Here is an 18273-nt window from a genome sequence, read left to right on the forward strand (position 1 = left end):
GATTACTGCCACCAAAAGGTATTTGCTTACTTCGAAACCGTGGTCACAAATAGGCACTCATATTGCAGAAAATGTAAATGCTAATTTAACTCTTAAGGTCTAAGCTAAAAGGTACATATTAGCTTAGACTTAAAGGACACAGTGCATGGAATACAGTAGGTCAATGGTGTGAAACTGATATGGACATTGTGAATTGTAAAGAAAATGAAAGTTATTGTTTTCAATACTGTTGTGCCTTCAGTGTTTTTGGCGATCATTGAACTGTTTGCTTTGATACTAAAAATACTGTTATTTTAATACTCCAAGGAGGCAAAATACGTAATCGCTTATGATATCGTATCGGTACGCGAATGGTTTCCGAACCTGTTAGAAAATCATTAAATTTAATGACAGTTGTAAGAACAGTTGAACGAATTGAAAGGAATTTTTGTTTGCGCAATTGATTGATTCACAAGATAATTTATAATTTATAGTAGTATAGTCTATTTCAACCAAAGATTTTTGTTAATAAGTAACTTTCGTGTGGATGTTTCATGCCTACCTAGCCTACCTAGCTTCATGACTATGATAAAAAGGCACGATTAAAACCGTTGCAGCGTTTTGGTCTGAACAATGGATGTTTCCATTGTTAGCAGTGTCTTGTATGATATAAAAATATTGACTATCATTGTTGTTTACAATACCAGTAGGTATTAAATTTATAAATGTGTCATAACTTGTTCCTCAGTTTTATAATATCAAATGCAATTTTATGTGTGAAGTCCAAGTATAGGTATGATGATATTGTGAAAATATATAAAATTATTAATACTTTGGCTTGCCTTCTTTTAACTGAACGTATCCTCCTAGTCCCAGTAAGCAGAGCTTCAGGTCAAAGGATTTATCTCCAACGTAATTTCAGCTGTAGAAGCGTGATGCACAATACTTATTGTAGAGCGCCGTGTCTTTCACAACTGACGTTACACTCAAGCAAATTGATACATAGGTAGTAGTAGCGAACGCAAAACTTATAAAAAGAATTCGGGGTCATCGCCCACTTGACCTACTGATTCCAACTACACTGTGTCTCCCATCAAGATTTATTGGACATTAGAGCTTTGCGGAAACCTGTTCAGTCAGGTGTTGGCGTTTGGTAAACGCGTGACCTAAAATATTGATACAACTATTACTGAAGCTTGTTATACTGTCGGCTTTTATTATAAGTCATTGAGTTATAGGTACATAAGAATCATGGCATGTTGCAACTGATAGGACAGACTCAACAAGTTTTTTTTTATTTCAAATTATTGGAAGGGATTTCGAGGGTGTCACAATGGCTCTAAGGTGTTATAAAGTCTAGTCCTATATTGTCAAAACCTTTAAAATCTTTTATTTTTGAACTTTGGTGCATACTAATAATTCTTTAATCAGTCAAGGGGATCGTGATCTACAAGTCTTCAACCTAAGCAAAAAACGACACTTAATCTCTGATCTAACTGTAGTCAATCGATTAGATCTTAAAATTATAATCATACCACAGATTGAACTTAATAAATCAACATTGATTTATTACTATTTGAAATGTGATATGTATTTTAATTTTTGCAAGTTATTGCTTGCACGTACGGAGACCGAAAATGTACAATTCATTTAAATATTTCAAATATTTAAATGAATTTCAAAAAATTAAAATATTTAAAAATTTTTCAAATTTTTAAAAGAATTGTACATTTTGCATCTTCATGATGAACTTGTTAAAAGTGTCTTGACATAATTAATCAATAACGAAAATTAGAAGCCCTAAGAGTTGCTGACTTTGATATTGTCGATGCATGTTAATACGATCACGTAATTGATTCATCAGCTGTCAGAAACTATGATAGAATATCATAGTTTCTGTAAACCACGCGCGATCAACATGAACCAACTTTCATAAAGCGTTGTTACTAACCTAGTTTTAAACCTGCAACACGTGGATACAAATCTCGTCATTGCATTGCATCTATTAACATAATTCTTGTCCTAAATACACGTAATAAAAATAAAATTCTTTTCTACTAAATTATAGCCATTATATAACACGCTATAACTATATATAAAGAATATGCCATGAACCAGTTGCATTCTTCACGGATGTGACGTAACGTGTAAGGGTCGGTCGAATTTCGGCACAGTTTTAGTGAAAACATAGAATAATTGTGGGAAAGTTTGTTGCGCAGTCGACTTGAGACGAATTCGTGTGACTAGGTAATTCGATAAGATAATGGGTTAATAAATATTAGACGTAGGTATAGATGGCTACAGATTGCAGGCAGCTCCAACGAGCAGTGCCAAAATGAAGAGTTTGGGGAAAACTTTAAAGAGACACAAATGACGTTAGCGTGTTGTTACTTTTTAGGTTATTTTGTCTATTGACCTTTGTGAGAAGAAATCTTTCTATAAATAGATTTAGAATATAAAAAACTATGTAGATTTACAAAAGTGTACTTATTATCAGCAGTTTAGATTTTAATACATTAGAATGTGAGATCTATATCTAAAAAAAATGTTTGTTGTTTAAGATAAACAAAATATTTAGAAGTCATCTCTAAAAACGTGCCACATCGACAGCATACATTCTAAATTTCTTACAAACACCTGTAACTCCACATTAAGATAATAACTGATACCCAAACCAATCCCGTGTACACCGCCAAAGAACATCTCAATTCCAAAAATGTTCAGCAAAAAGTTCCCAGTTTCAAATTACACATTTAAAAAGGTATTCGTGTCAGCATATAACTAGCTCAGTAACACTCGTAGTGCATACATTTCAAATTATTTCAACCACTAGGAATTTGAGACTATGTCCTAAACGACCGCAGATGCGCTTAAAGACAACCGCAGTTGGAGGCAACCAACGAAACCACGTAATTCGTAGACAAAAACAATATTTGTGTTGAGTTTGTGTGATATTTCGAAATAGATGTGTGCTTATTTGAGAAGATATTTTGCAGGCAGAGTGATCTTAGATTTTGACGATTTTCTTGAACCCCCGTATACCAAAAGCCTTTATCAGCTGGGAATTTGGTCGGATTGTGGTTTGAGTCTGAAAATTGTTTAAGAACAGTTCATCTGTATCCCTGATGAATTCATTCACAACCAAGCGATAGGCAGCGTGCGCGCTTGAAACTTAAACATATCCAAATATTAACGTCTATAAATTTTATAGTCTCCGGTAGAGTCTGAAATATACTAAACCGGCAATTCTAATTCCTTTAAATTAATCATTAATTCTAATCTACGGTTTTGTATACCCAATGCTATAATAAATAAGAATACTCTTGAACTGAAAATACAAAATATGTGTTCATATCCGATAGACAGAAATTACAAATTTTCAACCAAATAGGTAGGTATTTTTTGTTATTGGCAAAAATTATTTCACACATACATAAATACAGTTAGTGGATGCAATTTATTTAGAAGGTAGGTAATTAACATTAAATTATTCTAATTACACAAAGGTTTTACTTGCTTTTAAGTTAATCATTCCGACGATTCCGTAAAACTATCACTTATATATGACTTATTAAATCGTATTATGTTTAAACATTCAGTTTATAACTCCAAAGAAGAATATTAAAAAATGCATTTCGGACATATCTTGACAAGTCTATTATTTAGTGATAATTTATTTGATTTTAATATTCATGGCCATAAAACCTCATAACGACATCATAAAATAAATATGTAAGTCAACATACATCACACTTTCACTATAAACAAACTTCCTACTTTTTATTATAATATTCATTTATAAATATTATACACGAGGTTACAATGGCGACCAAGAACTCAGATATATCTAAACTATTAAAGTATACGCATAGGATTGAACATTGTATTGAATTTCTAGATTTAACAATAAGACCGTTTGTCCACCGCGGTCGACATGCAAATAATATAAAAATGATAAAAATGAAATGTACTGCGTATTTATGACACCTGTACCTGGTTTCTGCAGTTCTGAGCAATTTTCGCTGTTACATGAGTACCTTAAAATAACCCTGATTAGTATCTTGATAACTATACTTCAGTTCATCACATTAAACACGTGTTCCAGATGCCAGTTTTAAGTGACACATTTACGATGGTTGCGTGTCGATATTATTGCAGTGGACACACACAACAAAATCCAAATCAACGCATTATTATGTCATAACCGTTCAGTAGGCAGTTTTTATAAGTGTCGTTAGCCGTTAGTCGTTCAAACGTCACGATCGTAAAATGAAACAATAAGCGATAAATCCGGAAAAAATGTTTTTTTTTTCAATGTTTTGTGTTCTAGTAAACCTTAGAACCAATTTCATGTGTTATTCGATTCTATTTTCGAACGTAGTTGTCAATTCTCGAAACAAATCAATCGATTTATAAAATTATTTTACCAATGATATGTCGGTTACATTGATTAATGTTTGAGACTGGGTTTATTTAAATAAGTACATGATACAACAAAAAAACACCCCGGTTCATTATTCCATACAACCGATTGCCTTATTAAGTGAAGAAGATTCATTTTGTTAATTATAGTGTTCGATTCAAAATTGAAACCTTGATTTATGATAACCTACTTTTTTTATAAATGTCACTGCGCAGATGGGGCTATTGTAAAAGGGTTTGGCCCTACGGCCACGAGTTTAAGTAATAATATTGAGGGTCAAAGAGAGATGCCTATGTTGTTTATTACGCTATCACGCTTCCATTATTATTATATACTAGCTGTAGTTGCCCGCGATTGATTTATACCTGCACTGTTTTTTTCACATTTTCCATTGTATCTTCGCTCCTATTAGTCGCAGCGTGATGGTTTATAGCCTAAAGCTTTCCTCGATGAATGGTCTATTCAACACAAAAATATTTTTTCGATTTGGACTAGTAGTTTCTGAGATTAGCGCGTTCAAACAAACAATCAAACAAACTCATCAGCTTTATAGGTATATATTAGTATAGAAGTATAAATTAGGTACTTAAGACGTGATGGTTTGACAGGTCAATGGAAATTGTGTGTTATTCTAAACTAAAAAGTATTTAATACATTATTATGCACTTTAGGGTTTAGTAACGAAATGGCATGTATTACTTTAGATACACTATTTCTTTCCGTTTCGTGAATAATTTTATTATATAAATGCATATTACAATAAAAATACTGATGACTTAATTTTCAAATGTTCCTAACACTCAAATTATTGTCGTAATAAAGGGTAACTAATTAAGCGTCAATAGATTAAACAAATCAATTATTAAATATCCGTACAATGGAATTAAAATGATCCTTACTTGTTAATAAATTAAGCATTAAAATTTGTCAAGCTTAATTGTTATTTTATATTTTTGAATGATTTATACTGATAATTATAATGTTTGTAAGAAAAAACTGGCTTTTTATGAATGAGTATTATTGTTATTATATTTAATCCTTATTATGAAGATCAAATTATGATGCTAATGTGTTAGTAAATAAGTTGGTAAAGCTAGCGGGTAAATTTTTCTTTTCTTTGCGTCATTAATATTTTAGAATAAGTACGTACCTACGTTAGTTAGAGATCATTTGATACTTATTTAATTTAAAGTGTTTGTTTGGAATTGGGTTTATTTTTCATTTTTAATACTGCTTCATATTATATATTGAATGATTAATTAGTTATTCTAAAATAAAAAACGAATTGAATGTCAAGGATATGTTTTGGATTATAATTACAAATTCAAATTTTGATAATTTATTAGTATGATGTTTCGTAACCCTGTTTTAAAATTAACCAGTTAATAGTGCTAACAAAAACTTTATAGCAAAAATTTTCGCAGGTAACTTACCTAGTTATTTGTGATACTTAACTTTCTCAAAAATTACTTTTGACTAGATATTTTTTAGCGCAGCTACACGAAAGAACGTCAGCAGAAAATGAAAGTAAATAAATGATGACCACTGTTTCTTTAGCATTTGTTTTATAGCTTCTAACTTTGTAAGAGTTTAAAATAAATTGTCTAGACTTTGGTATTTATCGAATGGAACTTTCAGCCCCTCTAGCCAAGCAACATTTTTACAATTGTTAACGTCAGAAGAAAACCCTCTAATGTATGGAGATGACAGGACAAATTGACGTGACTAACGAAATCAGATTTCCATACAATTATTTTCCATACATCTGAAATTGTTTTCAGACGTTGATGATTGTAGATATACGGCTGTATGGTAACGATCTCAACTCAAACTCAAAATCACGTTTCTGTGTAATAAAAATTGGTGCACGTATGCCTACGATCAACGAGCTGTTAAACAAACTTTAAAAGTTGGTCTCAAAACTGGTAAACGATACTGAAAAAAGACGTTTGTGTCTCAAGACGCTCGACAGAGGAGATAACTCAAACTAATGTGTATGTGTGTAACGCGCTATAAGCGCTCCCAAAAGGAATTATCACTTCAGTAATATTTGAAGTCATCTATTTAAACAGCTAACGTTATTTAAAGAATTTTTTGTTCAATATTTATAATATGTTCAAGTTTTTATAAAAAGAACTATTTATTCAAATTCAGAATTTTATTGGCCTAAACTGATTAATGGCTGACTTAATGAATACCTCCTTGCTTAATCATCATGTTTAAGGTATTTACGTAACATGGTAGGTATAATCGTGGAATGCAGTACGACATTCAATAGATAAGATGTAACTTACTGTTAATTTGAACATAGTAAAGTTTGAAGGGAAAAAACCAAGAAAACTTCGAGAAAAGAAAAATTCGTATCCCAAAAACAGTATGATTTATTTTTAGTTTAACACTATATAGTTACAACATAGTTATCTTAAGACAAGTTACGGTTCGGTAACTCAATATACAAATGACCACTTTCATTCAAATAACTGGAACTCAACTTAACAGTTTGCTCGCTTGCTGTTAAGTTAATTAATTACACAATTTTCGGCTGGCTTGTTTATAAACGTAGCGAGACAGGTCTATGTTATCGGAGCAACAAGTAAGGTGACCTCATTAAATTAGGAAATTATGTGAATGGAGTATTTGTATATGATTCCGGTGTTATATAATACTGGCTTAACTAGTTTACATTTTTATGATGCTTTGCGTTACATGATGATTTTGTTTGGGAGTTCCTCAATTAAACAAGCTGAATCCTATACGGCTTAAGATGAGAGTACCATTAGAGTACCACTATAGGACACAGGACTTTTAGCGTATAGGGAAGGTTTACTCTGGGTTGGCAATTTCAAATTCCAATATTTGGAATCCAGGTCTCTCACTATAATACCTGTCCTTCCAAATTCCTAAAAAATGAGATAAAAAATAACGTAAATATTCAATCCCATATAGTTTTTAATTATTTATCATCATAAATAAGCTTTTTCTACTTACTTTTCTTCTGTTGAATAAGGATCCAGATCAATGACTCTTTCAAACATCATGAAGCGTCTTATAACTCTATAATCTTACAAAGACGAATATCTAACACACCATCATAAGGAAGCTTGGGTATCACACGTCCGGGATACTAACGATATGACACTGGTATATGACCTCTGCGGAGAAAGGGCTAGAGATCGTTATGTAGTTGCTAATGTTAGTAAAGATGTTACGGAAAGTATCCGGTCTTTTGCTCGGATTGGCCCGAGCTAGTTCCATCCTACTGCAGCACCCAGTTCTCTCTACTATATTTTAATGTAGTTTTTTCCTGGATATTTGGATCATGTAAATGGTCATGTTGTGATGAAGTATTCTAAAGGTCTAACGGCGTTTGTAATGGCTTTTGGCCGCACGAAGCGCAACAAAAAAGGTTTTTTTTTTGTTGGTGGCATTGCAACGCGTGTTCGGTGCAGTTAGTCTGTTGTAGTAATAGTACGTAGTATTTTTTGTTTGGAATAGAAAAACAGTGAAGTGTTTTTTTCGACTTCCTGCATTTAAAAGTGAAACTTTTTAATGCTGGATTTGGTTTATATTGATAATCTTAATAGTAGCAGAAGTCTTTTGTATCACAGATTTTATGCCATTTTGTGGGATCAAATTGCTTACTACTATATTTTTCTGTCTGTATAAACAGTAGCAAATAGCAGCGAAGATCAAATGTAATCAGAAACCGAACAGAGATATCAAAGTAATAAAGCTTAAAGTATTTAAATAATTGGTAGTTGGGAACTTGAACCTGCAAATTAACGGAGAATGCTCTGCTTCAGTCATTAGGTCAAGTTTTTATGTTGCTGAACTCGTAAAACTCGTTCGATACAATTTGGACTATATACTAACAAGTTTCTCCAAAGTGAAGGGTTCCCGTTAACTACTGTTGCATTCTTTAAACATGCTCCACAGTTTTTTGTTTCATGTCTAAAACTAATTGAGCTATGTCATACTCGTCGTCAATTGTTTTCCTTTCACTTTCTTATCCTAACACATACAAAACGTTTAAATTTCTAGCTCAAATTGTTCTCAAAATAATACCTAGTAACATAAAAAATGAAAACGTACAATTTGACAACATGAAAGAACTCAATCATTGTAACAGATGAGACCGTATCAATTGCGATATCAAAATCAAAATCGCATTAAGAACGCATAAAACAAGCACTTATCATTCGAAGAGTGAGAGCAAGGGATTTCCGAACGGCAATCTTTGGACCGAAGTATTTAGGACAACCAGCCGAGCGAAACACTTGCGACACAGTCTGGACAACACAGATGCAGCTTTCACACACAATTTTCACCTTTATTAACGTGTCATCAAGATCTTTTGCAACCGCACGTGCTAAACCTGTTGGTAAAGTCACAACCAGTTTGAAAGAGCTATGCAAATAGATGCGACACCCTGAAATGCTCTACGTAAGTGCGGTGCAAGGGGGAGAGGGATGTCAAATTGTTGTGGTCGGTGCTTGTAAGGCGTTTTACGATGTCGAGTATGAATGACTAGTTCCGTTGCAAAATTATATATGTGTAGTATGATGCAAAGGTTTGTTTTGGTTGTCGCGATCGCTGTTTCATCAAACAATCATGTCTTTAGCTTATTGATGTGAGGGCTATGTAACTCAATGCATTTTAGTCGACTCGGAACACTCCGCATATTTACTGCGGTGAGGAGATTTCAAAACCGTTTTACGTGGATACTTTACACCTGTTTGCTAGCCTACTGTTGCGGCATAGGTGCACTAAGTATGGTCAACACTAACAGTGAGTATTTCTGCATGTGCAAGGAACATTTCAATGACGTTCAAATACACGATCGAATAGAATCACTGTGGAATCGAATGAAAGCTGATTTGCCTTTTTATGGTCATCACAAAGTAATCATCTTAATGGACGGTGGTCTGTCTAAAAATTAAGGTTACGAAGTGTCTTTGCCAGTGTGGCATTTGCTCTACATTTTGTGTCTGTTAAAATGATGCGGTATGGTTAATACTTCGAGATGTCAGGTTGAATAGTCATCATTGGGTACATATTAGGTACGAAACTAGTAAACAGTTGTATCTTATAAGTAGCTTAAATGGGGTTATTCCTTGAAGCGAACTTACCAATATTTCAATAGCTAAGTAATCCTAATTAATGTTGACTAAAATAGCGAAATTTATACTAGAAAAATAGTTAAATCGAACAATTTGTTTGAAATCGATCGATTACTTTTCATTTTTACGCAAAGCCATACGCAACGTGGTTTATAAATTTTACATCAATTCATAAAGGCAATCGGAGGATGTTAGCACTTATTTGTTGCATTTCATCCGTTTGACTCCTTCGCGTTTAGGACTATTTGCTAACGTACTGTGTAATGAAAATATTAGTAACATATCGTTGGTCAATGAAAAAATATTCATATTATTGTCTGTTTTCTTTGCCAATAGCCTTTAACCATATTCATTTGTACATGAATATATTTGTATGACCTAAATAACTTTTGTTTGTCGGAGATTTGTGTGTATGTTAAACATTGTTTTCTGGGTCAACACTTTTGGTTTATTTCTTTGTTTATCTTTCTTGTTAATATTTGATGGAATTTCTTTTGAGACTTTTATGTGGAAATTGATAGTTTCCGTATGAAGTTTCGTTTCTTTTCTTTTCAATCTTCATTAACACTTTGGATTTCTTTAATGATTTTGCATACTTCCAACGTTTGGAATTCTTGAAAATGATTACCTACGGTCGTGTTCATAGCTCTGATTACTGGGTCAAATTATAATGCTCATTAAAAACACGTATGAATGGGCCGGATGGCTGCGGCAGGCAAATGGTCGGCGGTAACACCCCCGTACACAGGGGTAGTTCTATATCTACAATAATTATTATTTGTTTGATCGAGAGGACGTGACAATTGAGTAGGTTAAAAGGTGCTTCTTTGTAGATATTTGGAATCGACTTGTTTAATTTTTGGGTGCCGATATAACGTTATTCAACGCCAATGGCATTAGGCATAGAGTACTTGCTGAATTAATAACATTTGAAAATTTTTGAGAAAAAATAAGAATTCTGAATGACATTATGTTTGAACCGTCGCTATTATCAGTAGAGGAAGCGAGAGAACTGACACTTTTAACAAAAAAAAAAATATATGTTAAAATCAAACAAACAGCTGAAGCAACCCCTTTACAAAAGCAAACACCCTGTCGAAAACTTCACCCTTCGAATTTAACCCACCTCTTTATAAAGCAACACCCTCTGGCGGGTGGAGGGGGAAAAGCTCAGTCGCGCTACCGATTCCAAAGCGGACGCACGTCGCGCGCACGTCGTTAAGACAAAACAAATAGAAATAATATCATTTTAACATCATGACGTTGTGAAGATAACGAAGATAGTGCTTCCTGAAATGTCTTCCTTTAGTGATTCTTGGGTGAATAGAAATGTAGTGTCGTAGTATTTACTTAATATGCGTTAATAGATAGGCCTGCGGCGTTTCATCAGGTAAATGGGATCAATTTTGGCTATTGTTCCGCAGTGGACATAGATATAGATATTCCAATAGGATCGTTCCTATTTGCCATTTTGTTTGCGTATAAACAGCACAATGACGTCATATTTCTATGGCATATGTGATACTTACGTATTCTCTGATTATTTTCAGAATAATTTTATGGTTTTTATTTACTAAACTGTAAAAAGCATTGGCATATGAAATATAGTAATCGTAAGATTTATAGAGCGTAGAATGATAAGCCCGCCCGTTTGTAGATTAGGGAGAGAAATCAAAAGGTCAAAGGTCTTTGTACCGCGCAAGCGAAAGTAGAGGCTGTACGTCAGATGAGATCTATACTGAATATATCGTGTTACCGCCTTTTCAACCAATAAAATACAACTGGTAACATCTGCAACTATAAAAATTAGATAAATCACCAAAACGGAAATGAAAGCTTGCCTGAGTATAATATTTTTTGGTTTATCTTATTCGCTCTTAGTGGAACGTAGGAGACACTAAAATATGAATACGTATGGAATAATAACCAGTAGGGAATTCTCTAAAAAATATTATTACTAGATTTTTTTCTAGGTCATAAAGGCCGGACTAGACTGGACTGAACATTTTCTTTTGGCCAAGACTGCCGCCAAGCAAAATGAGTTTACCATAAGTCTGACGCTTTACGACATCATTTACTTTTAACGACTATGTCAATTAATTTATGTATTCATCGACATTGCATAAAAGCTATGTTTTTAAAGCATTTTTATAGTTTTCTCATTACCTTACATCATTTACAACTACTGTAATGGATTTAGTCTTTATTCATTAGTTTTTTTACACCAATAATAATATGTATCTAACAAATTGTTTTCTTTGTTTCAGATAAAACGGATATATTCAACTATAAAATGCGGGGGAGTCTCTCATGACAAGCGAATAGAAGCTTAGTAAACATTATTAGTACCTGAACCCTCACGAGATGGCGCTGTTCAACAATTCCTTCTCCAGAACCTACCATCACTTATTCGTTGAATTAGCAGGTAAGAACAGTATAGTTTTTGAGTTTTAGAATTGCAGTTGCGCTTCCATGACTTTAAAACCTCATTTAAAAGCAATTTTTATTGAGTCTTATTGAGAGTTGAGTTAGAGAGTAAATAGTAGGTATTATTTCTTTATTCAAAAAGGAAATAAATAACTGTAATGACTACTAATTAATGCCTACTTCAATAAGAATACTTTTAAATAAGAGTAAACTTTTAAATTAAAAAGATAAGTGGAACACCCCAAAACTGGCGAGCGATAAGCGCTGATAGGTTTTAAAAAGACCCTAAACAAGTTAATTGAATGAATTGGTTTTAATGGGTATGAAAATCAATTTTCAAACTTGTGATTTCCATTAAGACCTATTAGCTTACCACCGAGTTTTAAATAATCTATGTAAGCAAACATAATACTACCTCATTAATATTCCTGGCACTTTAAAATATACACACACATCGACCAAGACTAATGAATTGCAAAATATTTACAAAGGAGGAATACGCATAATTTTGGCAAATAAAACTTATTGGAAATACTTTCGAAACGGATCCCATGTGACATAATAGTAGGTGCGTTAATATTGCCCAAGAGTATTTCTATGAAAATAATATTTATTACTTGGAAGGGTCATGACATAAATGAGTAATTCGTTGAAGCAAACGGTTGACAAAATATCATCAATATTGTGTATTCTAATGAATGGGCTAGAGTTGATGAAAAAATTAATCAGGTTTTTTGTATTAGTCAGTCCATTTAGAAGATTAATAATAAAAGAAGAGAGATGTTGTTTTACATCAGAGTCAAATTAAAAACGTATCGAAATGAAAGGCTTAAAAATGACGTTATTGACTTTTAGTTATGCTAAATACAGTTCTAATTTTGGTTTTTATGGTATTGTAATTATATTTCTGTAGATTTGTTACGTGAAATTTATAGCTCTCAAAACAATATGCGAATTTTGCTTTTTTTAATTATTTCAAATTTTCGAATATGACGTGAAGTCTCTCGTTCCTCATATTCTTCTGTATATGGTTATAATTGAATACGTTACAATATGTTAGAATTGAATCGAATAGCTTGATATCGTCAAACACAGATTGTTTGAAATCATCCCTATTGTCAGTAGTACAATGTTTATTTTGGAATAATGTCACTTATTTCTCCTATTTTCCAGATCCGAGAACAAACGACTGGTTCCTGATAAAGAGCCCGGTCCCCGGACTGACGATCATCGGCCTGTACCTGTACTTCTCATTGAAATGGGGACCACGGTACATGACTGACAAGAAACCATTCCAACTACAGAAGACATTAATTATTTATAATTTCATACAAGTCGTCGTAAGCTGCTGGTTGTTCCATGAGGTTTGTTGAAACATAATATATTATAGCTTCTTAGATATTTTAAGTCCAAGGTTCGTAGTGACTATGGCGCTTGCTATGTACTCTTTAAGACATGCTCGCTTTGACTAGACTTTTTCCGACTGGAATAGTACAAGTCGCTAAACCGGCTATGCGACGCGCCACGCGGGTTAGATTCCCGGATAGAACAAGCATTTGTGTCATCTATGACAGCTTGTTATGAATCTGATTGTATCACAAATATAACACACTACATACAATAATAAAATTCGCAAGTGTGGGAATCGTTTATTAAAAAGATAAAAAGAAGAGCCGTTGCCATCGTTGAAGCGCAACGCTGTGACGCATAGTTTCAACGACATCTCACTTATACAATGCCAATATTCTTAATATAAGAATTTTCATAGCAGTGTTAAATCTATCCTCCATTTATGAAAGCTACGGCAAAATACTAAAGCAAGAGTCATTATGAATTGGCGGAAAATTGATATTTAATATGAAGATGGTGCTCATTGAGTCTAAATAATGGACAAAAACTCTGCAAAATGTCTTTTGGAATATTAGGACTTTAGTTATTGTGGTTTTTTTATGGTCATTAATGGATTCCTTTGTGTTTCAATTGCAGGGCCTCGCCGCTGGCTGGTTGAGGACTTACAGTTGGAAATGTCAACCTGTTGACTTCTCAAAAACGCCAGAAGCTATGAGAGTAAGTATTAAAAGACAGAAATTCTTGTATTTGCAAGTTGTGACTATAAAATTAATTTATCCATGCAAGGTGTAACCAGGAAGAGAATAAATAAGCGTCGCATGACGGATAATAGGAATAATAAAATCCTTCAGATATTATATGATCATATTATTTTCGCAATTAATTATTATGAATAAGAGGTATATATGATAAGCAGCATACTTACCTACCATACATAAATATAAACATAAATATATTGTTAATTACAGTCTAGTCTCCAGTTTGATTTACTGTCTATCAATAAAAACTGAAAACACATGTTCCACAAATTATAAAAAGCAATCAATTAACTTGTGACCCAGACACCCAGTCCCACAAACATGGTTATTTTAATTGCAAATATGAATAGAAAAAGTATGTCGCAATATAATTGTAGACAGTCTTTATTTTGGTTTTGCGGTAGTATCATATTAGATGCATGCTCCCTCGGCAGACGACGCGGGAAGTTTCAGACTCTTCGGCTTAAATTGAACTGTTGTGTTACGTCATCTATTTTTTTAGCGATGTATAGCGTTGCTATATCTTGACTGCATGTAGCCACTGAGCGGGTTGGATCCCCGCGTAGGACAAGCATTTGTGTGATTCTCAAATGCTAGTCTTGAGTCTGGGTGTCTTTGTGCATGTGACTTGAATGTTTGTGAAGGCCTCCGCGACTAGGATTAAGTTAGTTGGTGGTTAAGGTAGTGGAGTCGTAATTTTCGCGGTAGACTGTGAAAGCGTTCCCGCTTGGCCCCCGACTAAAGGAAGCGGGAAGCATTCCAGTGGTTTTAGCCGGTAGGAGTCCGGCACACCCCTTCGCCTTCCCCAGGGCGAAGGATGTCCATGAGGATTTCCACTGGACAAAAAAAAAAAGTGGAGTCGTAATTAGAAAATCTTTATGTAAAAACTAAACATCCTACGATCAACGGAAAGCCACGAACATCAATTACTTCATTGTCGTGATAATCGGTCATAGTCCCTTCCTATTACGCCGTATTTATTCCTATCAAGATGCATACGCAATTAAAAACAATGTTGTATAGTCTAAATAATACAGTAAGACAATGCGGCGCTGATACAATCACAGTATATGTATAATTTTGAAAGACTTTTAGGCTTTATCGTGGTTTATTCTCTATGTGGTTATGTGGAACATTTGCATTACGGAACAACTGAGAATTTTACTTCGTTCTTTTTCGAGGGAAATAATGAATGGTATCATAACACTGTTGGTAGCAAACTAGACACACTATATTTTCTTCTGAAAAATATTTATTCGGAGATAATTCAATACCTAACAAACATGAACAGGTTTTGCTACTTTCCCGATACTTAAAACAGGTTTTTGTTTCGGTCTAAAATTTAGAATGTTAACTTAGCGCTTGCTGTTGTCTAGATTTAGAGACGCCTAGATTTTAATAAATACCAGTTAACCAAAACTTGTCCTTAAAAAAATCTGTTGGTATACTGTAACCTGTACTCTGTGGCAAAAACATCCAGTTAGTTGAATATATCATTAGGCAAGATACTTGTAGCGATGAGCAGTGTAATTACAGTGTTCTCTTATTAGATGTTACGGTTGAGGTAAAAATTATGGTGATTTGTACACTACAAGGTAATATTTACGAGTAGGTAGTAAAAGGTACTGAATTTGTATGACTTACTTTAAATTAGGCCGATACGTCGATTGCATTATAATTGGCCGGTAACACTACATAATTATGCTAGAAAATAAATATCTCAATGTAATGAATGGGTTTATTTGAGGAATTTGATAATTGTTTTCATTGGATATTTGACTAAAACATCAGAAAAGTGATATTATTAGCCAAAATTCCATACATTTTTAATTCTAGATCTCATTGACCGTGATACCAAGACTCTTTCACGTCCACTTACCTCTCACTCTTTTTTAAAAGCACAAAATACCTCATGCCAATTTACCTCTATACCAATCTTAATTCACAGGTAGCACGAGGCGTCTACATATACTTCCTGGCGAAAATATCTGAACTACTCGACACGGTGTTCTTCGTGATCAGGAAAAAGGATAGGCAGATAACCTTCCTACACATGTACCACCATACAGTGATGCCCATGATATCATGGGGCGCTACCAAGTATTACCCCGGGGGGCACGGGACCCTGATCGGAGTGATAAACTCCTTCGTCCACATCATCATGTACACGTACTACATGTTCTCAGCTCTTGGACCCCAGTACCAGAAGTATCTGTTCTGGAAGAAGTACATCACTACACTTCAAATGGTGAGTTTATTAAATCTGTAATACTGTGTTGGTGATTAATTTTTTATGACTTTTCAAAGCAAATTAAGTCATGTAAATACAAATTTTACTTTTTGAAAAAATGATATATATTTAATATCATTATTTTCTTATTTTTATTCCAGCTCCAGTTCTGCATCGCCTTCCTCCATTCCTCTCAACTTCTGTTCTACGACTGCGGATACCCTCGCTGGTCCGTCGTCTTCACTCTTCCTAACTCAATCTTCTTCTACTACCTCTTCTACGACTTTTACTACAAGGCCTACGGCAAACCTGAAAAGAAGGGAGCGAAGGAAAAGACAACTGAAGTAAAAGAACTGAGCAATGGTTACGCAAATGGAAAGGTTAAATCCAATGGAGTTTCTAATGGAGTTTCCAACGGAGTTTCCAATGGAGTTTCCAACGGAATATCTAACGGCAATGGCATAAAGGTTGATTAAGCAAAACTGATCAAATCTTGTAAATATTTTCGTTATATAAGATCCAATACCAATTTTAGTTTAAGCTAATTTTGAATATTGATTAATTGTAAAAATCAATGCTGAACAAATTTTGCTTTATTTCCTTAGCTTTACTGAATGTCTGAATCTCATCTGTGGGATTTTCTTTTCTAATTTTGAAACTTCTGTTGGATTTTTGTTTCTCCTAATGTTAATGCCTTCTTTTAGAGTAAAAAATGTTACGGTGTATATAATATAGATTGTTATACCATGTATTTAAGGAATAACTGTTTAAAGTTAAGAAAATATGCCTGAGTGTATTGCCATGAAGTCGGAAATGCTGTGCTTTCAAAATATTTTTTGTACGCATCGTTTGTCTCAAAATTATATGGCACAAAAATCTTTGCCTCCAGAGGTTAAAACTTCATTTGATTTCAAGAGCTATATAAGAAAAATATTTTTTCAACATCTACAATCGGAGAGCAAAGAAAAAAAAATACTGTCAATTTAACAACTGTCGAAATCGTGATAAATATATAAATTGTCTTCCATTTTATTGATATTTCTTCCATGTATAATCTTGATTGCAGGTTAGCTGTCATTTAATTGATCATATTCGAGTTTCATTCGAACTATATTATTTAACTTAGGTAAGCCTCTTGACAAGACTCATTCCTACAAACGTCACTGATGGAATCGATCAATCATTTGAAAGTGTCGAGTCATTGAAAATCATCGGTAACGCTTGCAGAAATGAAACTTGTGTCGGGGAAAGTGTAGATACTTAAAAGGCGAACAATATTATTTAAGGTTGCGCCCCAAGATTGTTGGAAAAGTTATATATAGATACCCGTTTTTGAAATTTGCTAGAAATTACGTTTTCTTTTGTCAGAAACAACAAAGGTTCAAAATGTTCAAGAAATTTCGTTGTTTATGCAGATTTGGAAAGTAATAGAATTTGTCACACATTTGACTATCGCTAAAGCTATTTCTAGTTACCAATATAACATGTTAAACGAATTTAAAATAAGACTACTTACTTAATATTTTATACAATTAGCGAATGAATTAGCAATTTAGATTTCTTTACGCTTCATACCAAAATGTGACTATGAATATTCTAATGCACACATATTTGCTTGTAATGATGACGTCAATCATCAAATTCCAAAATTCAGAGGTACTTGTATTATGTCAGACTTCAACGGTTTGAAAACAGACTGTTTTGAATTAGGAACAAATTCAGATACACCGTGGAGTTACAGCTGAGTGTGCATTCTCTTCAACAAGTGCTTCTATTCAAGCATCTTTTTTAACTGTAGTTGCACGTTATACACTAAATAATTGTACATTTGCGTAATCGGGTTTGTAATGTTTAAAAATATATGTGACTACAATATTTTCGTCTTGTTTTTGTTTTCTTTCCTTTATACCTGGTTCCACTCGAAACATGAAATCCATCATTATTCTATTTGGTATTTTTCTTCTCTGTTTTGTGTCGATGGTAGAA

General features: G+C 33.5%; 1 protein-coding gene across 2 annotated transcripts; it reads left to right on the forward strand.

Moving 5' to 3' along the window:
- Positions 1-8802: 8802 nt before the first annotated feature.
- LOC113495283 (elongation of very long chain fatty acids protein 7-like) lies at positions 8803-18164 on the forward strand. Of its 2 annotated transcripts, none has more exons than XM_026873949.1 (6): positions 8803-9190; positions 11790-11947; positions 13123-13313; positions 13936-14016; positions 16006-16305; positions 16449-18164. In XM_026873949.1, exons 2-6 carry the CDS (start codon positions 11887-11889, stop codon positions 16761-16763), a joined length of 948 nt encoding a protein of 315 aa, XP_026729750.1. In that variant the 5' UTR covers positions 8803-9190; positions 11790-11886; the 3' UTR covers positions 16764-18164. The 2 variants fall into 2 exon arrangements, with proteins under 2 accessions (XP_026729750.1, XP_026729751.1); XM_026873950.1 differs by lacking the exon at positions 8803-9190 and adding an exon at positions 10705-10912.
- The last annotated feature ends 109 nt before the right edge of the window (positions 18165-18273 follow it).

Source organism: Trichoplusia ni, chromosome 6 (assembly GCF_003590095.1).
Source record: "Trichoplusia ni isolate ovarian cell line Hi5 chromosome 6, tn1, whole genome shotgun sequence".
NCBI lineage: Eukaryota > Metazoa > Arthropoda > Insecta > Lepidoptera > Noctuidae > Trichoplusia > Trichoplusia ni.